Genomic DNA, 8,814 nt, shown 5'->3' with positions numbered 1-8,814 from the left:
CCACCTGGCAGATACCAGCAGGCAACCTGAGCACCTGGCAGCTATTATACAGCAGGAACCCCAAATATTGACTGGCATCAGTTTCTGGGACATTTGCAATTTATTTTTTCCCAGGGGAAGGGTGTGGATTCTACAACCATAGCACAGAAAGACCAATATCTGATCCTCACTGAGGTGAAGGTAAATATGGGGCCAGGTTCTCCTCCCCAGCAGATCTTCCTGCAGTGCTGGGTAGCAGCATTGGTATTTCCAAAACAACCACACCCACAACTATATTCACATTTCTTAACACTACTCTTTCAAGATGCCCATGTTTTTGAAAGAAGGGAGAAATTTGCCAATCACATCTCTAGAATCACCACGCTGTTGGAATGGGACTGCTTCGGAGTCCTTTCCTGTCCAGTTCTGGCACTGGGCCTAGATTGTGATGACCCTGCTTGTAAAACCACAAACACAGTTAATATAATACCTTTGTCATCTTCAGAAAAATAATACAAAGGATTAACACACTGAGAAAAACACACAGCTACATATGGAAGCTACAATGTCTTTCCAATTAACAAGACAAATGGGTCCCCTCAGAAATAGTAATTGTTAACTTCAAAGGCCCACAAAAGGCTGTGGGTTTTATACTGCTGCTTCCAGACACTAAAAAGGTTATCAGATGTTGGCTACTGCCATACAGTGAATGTATTATCTCCATTATGATACAGGTCACTATTGACCTAATGTTTGAGGACCGATGCTAATACATTACTTCTGTGATATTAGAGGTTTTTTTCCTCAGATGCATTAAAAACAGCAAGCTTGTCATGAAAATAGAGGTACATTAAGAAAATGGCAAATAAACAAACATCTTGATTATATCTTCAAATAGTGCAGGCCCAAAATCATATCCTAAAAACAAGAAGTTGTTATCACAGTATATGGGATACAATGGAGTGCCATTAGCTTAGATGTAAATTAATCTAACAGCTCAACAAGGAAGCCAGTTTCCAGAAACGTGCTAGGTGTCATTCATAAAAAGGAATAAGCTAGAATGGAGGTATTCTTTGGATCTCTTCTGCTTCCAGGTTTGATACAAACCATAACTTCATAGGCCCCCCCACCCCTCGCAACTCTTTAGCAGCAAGATCTTCATTAACATCCATTTCCCTGTGCTGTTTGGGTCCCAATGAAAGTTAAGTCAGGAGAAGAAAGCCTCAGAAGATCCACCCAAGTTTAGGCTCTACAGTCAAGACCCCCTACTTATGACCACTTCATGCACCCCTTAAAGTGTCTCCATCTATCATAACAAGGAAGGCATACCAATTCTGTATCTGAAGAATAAATTCTTTCGCAGCCTGAGGAACCAGAAATACCTTCTCCCTTTTTTAATGATCTTTATATTAACGTGCCCCAGCCAATGGAGCACAGGGCAGAGTTTTCACCTGGGTTAGAAGGTTGTGGAACTCTTCCACTGCCTGTGAGTGTGCCATGGGATTTAGCACCAGGTGTTGGAAGAGATTGACAGGCTCGGCATTCCGAAATGTCTTAGGAACCGGGATGGTCAGGGGCAAGAAGGTGTTACCAATGAGGAAATGATGGAGGGACCTCTGCTGGAGGCCGCGGCCCAAGAACCAAAGGACGTCCTGGAGCCGCTGGGAGAGCATGTCATGGTGCCAGTCTGTTAGGGGCAGCCTCAACAGTAGGTGCATGAGAGCTGTTTTGAAATGGTAAGAGGTAAGGATGGGGCGGGGTGCTCCTTGGGGTAGGTTCTGCACATCCCGAAGACTTAAAATGATCTGGAGGCACTTAAGGTGACACGTGTTCTCTGGAGCAAACCGCCCTACGAGTTTCAGGAACAAGTGCTCACAGGCTGCAAAGGACTCAGGCCAGTCTACACTGGTGAGCTGTTCCTGATCAGGAGCCTGACTCACCAAGTAGACCAAGGTGTCTTCCCGTTGCACCCCCAAGACCAAGCTGATTGAGAGAAAGCGGCCTGAGCGGTAGTCCAGCCTGAGCTTGCAGGAGGTGGAGGATGGAGGGAGGCTGAGCTTAAAGTCATACTTGTGAGCCACAAGTGCCCAAGCATTGCCCACCATGTTCCGGAACCACTGTATGCTCTTACACACGTCCAGGTGGGAGCCGGTGCAGAGCGCTGCCTTGATAGAGCTGCTACACTTGCCCAAGGGGATCGAATGGTCCCTGTGGTGGTGCACCAGGCACAGCACATCCCCCAGAAGTTTCTCACGCTTGCATACACATTCTGATTCCACCAGCACAGAACCGTAGCGGTGGCCAAGGGCTGGATCTCTCATCTCCAACACAAACATCATTCCCTGAGGGGGGGCAATGGGTACCAGGATATCAAATTTCTGGGTCTCATGGAGGGTTCCCCACTTCTCAAAAGCAGCCCCAATGCCCAGGCAGTCCTCCAACTGTGGTTGAGCCTCCCGGCGGCTGAGCACACGACAGGCCTCAATGAGGTCATCCACAAAACTCTCCACAAACTCACAGGTGCTGGGCAGGTCACGAATGGAGTTCTGGACATGATGTTTATAAAAGGATTCCAAGGTTTCCCGAGAGGGGAAGTCAGTGAGCCAGTTGTTGGTGGTGACAGGCAAAACCCGGACTTCCTCCTCCTCCTCATCACTGCTAGAATCAAAGGCCTCGTGCTGCATATTCTGTCGGAGGAGCTCAAAGATGAGAAAAAGGCAGAAGAGGCCAGCATTCCACAGGTTTCCCAGTATCCAGCCCAGCGGCCCCTGCTGGCCATCAGCCTGGAATGGCCACCCCATGTCTTTCTTCCCCAGTACTAACTGGTCTTCGGATGTGTCTCCTCTCCAGAATTTCTCTGCCTTCTGCTTCTGCTCAGCTGCTCTCTTCCTCTCTTCAAATTCTATCTCTAACTGGCGCATCTCCTCACTCATCCTCTTCTCTAGCTGCCGACTTCTGGCTAATGTGTCTAAGTCCATCCGGTCACTGACCATCAAGGGGTGGTGAACAACATACATCACTGCCAAGAACAGAAGGCTTATCACAGCCATCGAGGCCTCTGCATCTGGAGAAGTAGGAAGGCGGGAGTCAGTGGTGATCTTCTGGACTCATCTGCTCTCCAGCGCATATTCCCCAGAGCCCTGGGACCCCAGTTCCTGGAAGTCAACCACTCAAGAGGAAGAGAAACCTCATATAGCAGGGTTGGAGAGAGCAAGAGGATCTGTCTGCTAGGAGGTTTGGGAGGAAGGGGCAGCAGATGTGCCACTTGGTCTCTTTACTGTTTTCCTTCCACATAGTGTGGTTGGCATTAGGCTTCCAGAGTGTGGACATGGGACTGTTTCCATTCCTGTGTAGGACAGGGAGGGGGAGCCCTTATGGTAGGGTGGCCTCACCCGACTCATCAGTCCACCATAGGCACCAGGTGCACCCTGCTGATTCTAGAGGTTCCCTTCCATGAGCAGAAAACACTGGTCTGCCTGAATATCTTTCCTCTTGCCAGGCAGCCAGACCCAGGCAGCCAGCCTCAGGCAGCATCTCACCTCCACTGTGACTTCATAATCCTCATTCTGCTCACCTTGTGTCCTCAAACCACTCAGTCTTTCCTCCTTCCAGGGGGCCTGCCCCAGTGGGTGCCAGGAAAGCAGTGCTACCTGCCACCTCTCTCCTATGGTGGGTTGCTGGATGCCCCATTGGTGGGCTGGGCCCATTAGCAGGCACAACTGAACCTCTCAACCCAGGGAACTTCATGCCCAAGGCCACCTTATGTTGGCAGCAGTAGGTTCCTTTGCCTCCCCCCCAACACAGAGACCTCAAGTTTCTTGCATTCACCCCACCGGTTCACAAGCTTCTGGGCTCACCTAGATCCAAGGTCTAAGCCGTGTGGGCGCTCAAGGCAGGTGGAAGACTCTTCCTTGGGGCGCTGGCCTTGCTTATTTTCACCGCCTTCTCCAGGATCCCTGTTACAAAGTACTCGTACAAGGGGGCTTTGACTCAAAGCACGGTGCCCCCGCCCCCCATTCATAACTTCCCCAAATTCCACACCCAGAGATCCGAACTCTCATCCGCCCAACCCCAGCCTCCAATGGGTTTCTCCCGGGATGGGGGCCAGGTTACTCACCGTCGGTCTCAGCAGGAACACCGTCTTAAAGAGACAGTGCGGCCTGACGGTCCCCGTCTTCTTGCCGGCGGGGTGGGAGTTCCCGATACCTCTCTCGGCCCGCTAGCGGGAGTGGCTCCGCACCCCTCTCCCAGGGAAAACACCATGTTTAGCCGAAAGTCCGTTTGTCTGTGTGTGGCGGGTCCCTGCGACCCCACCGTCCCGCGCGCTGCCCGGAGGGCGCCAGTCCAGCACCGCGGCTCCCGCCGTCCAGGCTCCGCCCAACCCGCCCAACCCTGCCCAGGCTCCTCCCCCCGACTCCAGTCGCTGCTAATGCGGGGCGAGCCCCACCCCGGCCCGAGACCCTCCACGAGCGCGCGCGATCTGCGGCCCGGCTCCCTCGTGGACGGAGCGGAGGAAATGTGGCCAAGACTCAGGGGTGCTCACGCCACGACAGCTCAGCCTCCCTGGGGTTGCGCAACCCGGCATAGCCGTGCTGGCTGTCAGCTTCACTGAGCCCGGTTCAAAGGAGAAGATTCCTACTGGGTATTTGAATAGTTATGAGCATCATGGTGACATAACTAAGAATTGGTGGTGGGGGGGGGGGGACAGGTGAGCGGCTGGCCCTGCGAAAAATGGTACGGGAGGTGAGGGGCGTTGTTAACATCCTTCTTGACCCTCTCCCAGTCCACGCCCAGACTCAGACAGTCCGCGCCCAGGCTCAGGTGTCTCTCCCCAATCCCTAAGCGACTCTCTAGAAAGAAGCAACACCCAAAGACAGCTTGCCGCCTACTCGCCACTCACTGGCCAAGAGGAAATAAGAACACTAAAGCTACCGGGCAGCTTGGCTGATGAGGTGAGAGTGTAAAGGGGCTGGATAAGTCATATGAAACAATAACAAATCTTCAGAGTACCAGAAAGAGCCCTTCTTATCCTGTGTCAGCTAAGGAGAAAAGGAAGTGACAGTCTCTTGATGCTTCCTAACGAAAGTTCTGCCAAAAGACAAGTACCAAGTTTTGGGCCCTCCCTGGTGGCACAGCACTAAGAAGTTAAAGCCACTTCAGCATGAGTGGGATCCCAGCCCGAAGGTGACCACATGGTGCAGCAGACCTCTCCTGACCAGCCTGCTCCTCTACTCAGCACAAAGACAAGTATGTTTCAGGTCTCCTTATTGTGGAGGAGAAAAGACTGTGTCTGGCTGACAATGAAGTTCGAAGCTTACTTTTTATAAACTGGTATGATGAAGCATAGACCACAGGGTACTCCAATATAAGCATTAGTGCATTCAAACAGTAATGATGAAATTCTCTAATAGTGACCTGCCAACGTCAGCATGAAAAGAAACACATTTCAGACTCTGCAAACCAATGGTGTTTAAATCCAATGGTGTTGTGGCTAGTTTTTTGGGTTAGAAATACATTTGCTAATTCTAGTTGTACCAAATCAGAGACTCGGAGCTAGAAAACTGTTTATCCATATCAAGTTGACACTTAATCAATAAAAAGCCTTCAAGCAGTGGATATTTTGGACTATTTTCTAGTGATGTTTCTTCTGTGAAGTGACTGTTGGTTTAGTCAGTGGGTTTAATAGAATCAAGCCATTTGAACACCTTGTCTTTCATGCTAATTGGTGATTGTACACAAATGACATGTGAGAACACTGTATCAGAGTTTCCTCTAACAATTGACCTCCACTGTAGTGGAATTTGCCCTTGTCAGGTAGGGAATCATGGTAGTCTTTCCCCCAAAATAAAATTATTTTTTAATCACTAAGAAAATAAGTATGTAAAAAGTACTTACAGAATCTTCTCAATTCTGTCTGTTGGTCCACAAAACCCAAAACTTCAGATTTTTAGTATTTTGGTGAAACTGCTGCTCGAAGAAACAAACTGGAAGAGACATCAATAATCAATTAAGGCAAGTGATTGTGTTTTTTTCTTGGCTCTGATAGACCAACACATTCCTGATACTGTTCAGTTATTGCTATTTACCCAGGAAGCCAATGTAGAGTTTGTAGGTACTGAGGAATTAGATTTTGTGAATTGTCTGTATGGAATAATCAGAGCCAAGAATATTTCAAAGATGCTGAGAAAATACTAATTTAATACAACCTGAAATAGCATTTGCTAATGTGTATTAGAGCTGATATGGTAAGAGTATACGTGAGCAGACTATGGCTTAGATGGAAAAATTTACAAAGTTTGTAAGAATATAAGGTGTTTAAGTCCTGTCATTAACTGTATAATTCATCATCATATACTTTGTGGAAAATACTTACATTCATTATGTATTAGTGAACCAGTAGTGTCAATGGGAAGCTCTGTTCACTCTCATGGATTTAAAAATCATTAGTTCTGTGAATTTTCACCAGAAATAGAAACTGAATATACAGCCTTGCCCAACCACACATCAGTTTACAAAGTTTCTGAGCTTGAGATTGCAATTAAAATTTTGCTAAATGAGAACTGCCCTCAAATACTACATTAAACTTCTAATGACTTTAGAAATTAGCTTTTGCAGACTTGATGAACTCAACCTAAAATTACATTTATTTAGTGTTTTGTATGAAATATATTCTGTGATGAAATCATTTCAACAAACTTTGCTTGAATCACAAGTAATATCTAGCTGTTTGTTACCCTTCCTTTGTTGTGAAAGCTAAAACAAGAAGCAAAGTATCCATTCTCATGTAAATTTGCAGCAGATATATTTTCTGAGCTTTATAGTTTTAGCCGTTTATCAGACATCAGTCAGAAAGTACAGTTCCATTTTTCAAAATGCATTTCATTTTGCAACCGTGGATCTTCCACTTAATCCTCAAGTAGAGGAGATTAGTCAGCAAGTAAAATGATACACTAAAAGATAAATATCAAAAGAATCTAATTATATAAATGACTTCCAAGAAATTAGCATGCTTAATTAAAATCATATGCTAGTGGAATAGTATATCTGTATTTGGCAGTAACTATATGAAAAGAAGCAATATGTATATCTCATTAGAAATCAGCATTAACATATAAACATGTGCAATCAATTTGTATGATAGGAAACACTAATTCTGAACCCTAATTGAGTGACGTGTATTTTTAATTAATTAATTAATTAATTTATCTTGTAAAAGAACCGGGATATAGATCAGAAGTGCCTGAAGTGAAAGGATTCACCAGAGACACAGCAGGAAGCAGAATAGTCAGATTAACTGAAATACACTGGTGAGGGGAGCAGCAGGCTGGACAAGATAGTTGAAAATCAGTGATAGCACTGAGACTTAACCCCTACACCACCAAGGAGGCCCCCTGACATGTTTTTGTTTTTGTCTTTTTATCCATTCTTCTCACTAGTATACTCATATTATGAAAAAAAAAAAAAGCATTTGATTATTAATGTTATATTTTTAATTTTTCAATGAAATTTTGTAGATATTTGCCTCTTGTTATCCTTGATTCTGCCTCCTGGATGGCAAACACTAAAATATTTGCTAACTTGCCATTTACAAAAAAATAAAATGAGCTTTGCTTTTTTAAGTATCAAAATGTACACATTTCTCCAGAAATTTATATAGAAAGTTATCTTTTTGTAAAAATGATGCATGCCCATAGTAAAAATACATACCATATTAGAAGAACAGAAGAGAAGCTTTCTCACTCTCTACCACCTGGAGACAAATGTTACAGATTTGGTGAACACTTCTAGATATGATTTATGTTTTTTCAATATTTTCCCAAAAGTATCCCTTAAAACCCTAGTTATGCATGATGAACTTCAGCAAAATGACATGCATAATCTTTCTTGATAACATTTAAAACTCAAATACAAAACACAATCAGGGTAAAAAGTTAGGAAAAAATTTGATCATTTTTTTAAAAAACACATCCTTAATACTAGGATTAATGTGGGTATCAGCTAGGATCCCCACGAATTTAATGGCATACTCATGCTGGGTAATTGAGGAGAGTCTAGGAAAGAGACTAAAAAGTTTGGGGTTTTGGGAATTTGGTGGAAACTGCAAGGGATAATTATTATTCCTGGCACCAGCCCAGCAGGGAGCCCACTGCTGAGAAAGGGTGAGGGAGAAGAGTGGCTTGTAATAAGAACTTGGAGAGGGTAACTGTGTGGAGAGTACCTGAGAAGAAAAGGTAGTTGCCCCTTGAGAGAACAAAGTCAGCCATCTGAGCTCCCGGATCTGAGAGCTGCATTCTCATGCCTTCCACCTTCTACTGATGCCTCCCATTGGCCAAGGTCAATGGGAAGCCAGAGGACAAGGGAACCCCTTGATGCAGACCTTCAAGGCCAGGGCCTGAGGGCATAGAGCAGAGAGGGGAAAAAGGGAAAGAAGACCTGCAGGGCTAAAGAAGATACACGAGTCACTGCCAAAGTTACCCACGCTGGTCTCAAGTGCCAGTCTGAGTTCACATTTGAAGACAAGGCCATGCTGCCTCAGTTATATAGGACACATTGGGACCCTACTCTTAAGACCAGATTTGGGCCCACGGTGCTGTTCTCCTCTAAAAGGACTCATCCCCTTAAAGCATGACAGCACAACATGTCAGGACAGCCAAGGAACAGGTGAGCCTAGAATATTTGGATGACATTGGAGAACAAGGGAGCCATCTTCGGTACAGTCTCAGGTATGTTGGAAAAGGATGCAGACAGGCCACATTGAGAGGACTCCCCCTATTAGGTGAATGCCTGGAAAAAAAAATAATTCTAATCATTGGGATAAGTCGAACCCACAGAAGT

The 8,814-nt window shown here is 45.7% G+C and overlaps 1 protein-coding gene across 2 annotated transcripts; it reads right to left on the bottom strand.

Annotated features, from left to right (window-relative positions):
• Positions 1-1,340: 1,340 nt before the first annotated feature.
• Positions 1,341-3,917, bottom strand: ITPRIPL1 (inositol 1,4,5-trisphosphate receptor interacting protein-like 1). Of its 2 annotated transcripts, none has more exons than XM_012727403.1 (2): positions 3,837-3,917; positions 1,341-3,043 (listed from the first exon to the last, which is right to left on the bottom strand). In XM_012727403.1, exon 2 carries the CDS (start codon positions 3,027-3,029, stop codon positions 1,389-1,391), a length of 1,641 nt encoding a protein of 546 aa, XP_012582857.1. In that variant the 5' UTR covers positions 3,030-3,043; positions 3,837-3,917; the 3' UTR covers positions 1,341-1,388. The 2 variants fall into 2 exon arrangements, with proteins under 2 accessions (XP_012582857.1, XP_004686187.1); XM_004686130.1 differs by lacking the exon at positions 3,837-3,917 and adding an exon at positions 3,372-3,452.
• Between the last annotated feature and the right edge of the window lie 4,897 nt (positions 3,918-8,814).

Source organism: Condylura cristata, unplaced genomic scaffold (assembly GCF_000260355.1).
Source record: "Condylura cristata isolate star-nosed mole 26May11 unplaced genomic scaffold, ConCri1.0 scaffold00020, whole genome shotgun sequence".
NCBI lineage: Eukaryota > Metazoa > Chordata > Mammalia > Eulipotyphla > Talpidae > Condylura > Condylura cristata.
Note: the sequence above shows the minus strand (reverse complement) of the source record. Positions and strands in the feature narration are given on the sequence as shown.

What these genes read in the sequence shown, in the direction of transcription:
- ITPRIPL1 (XM_012727403.1), bottom strand. Translation starts at nt 3,029, where the DNA reads ATGGCTGTGATAAGCCTTCTGTTCTTGGCAGTGATGTATGTTGTTCAC.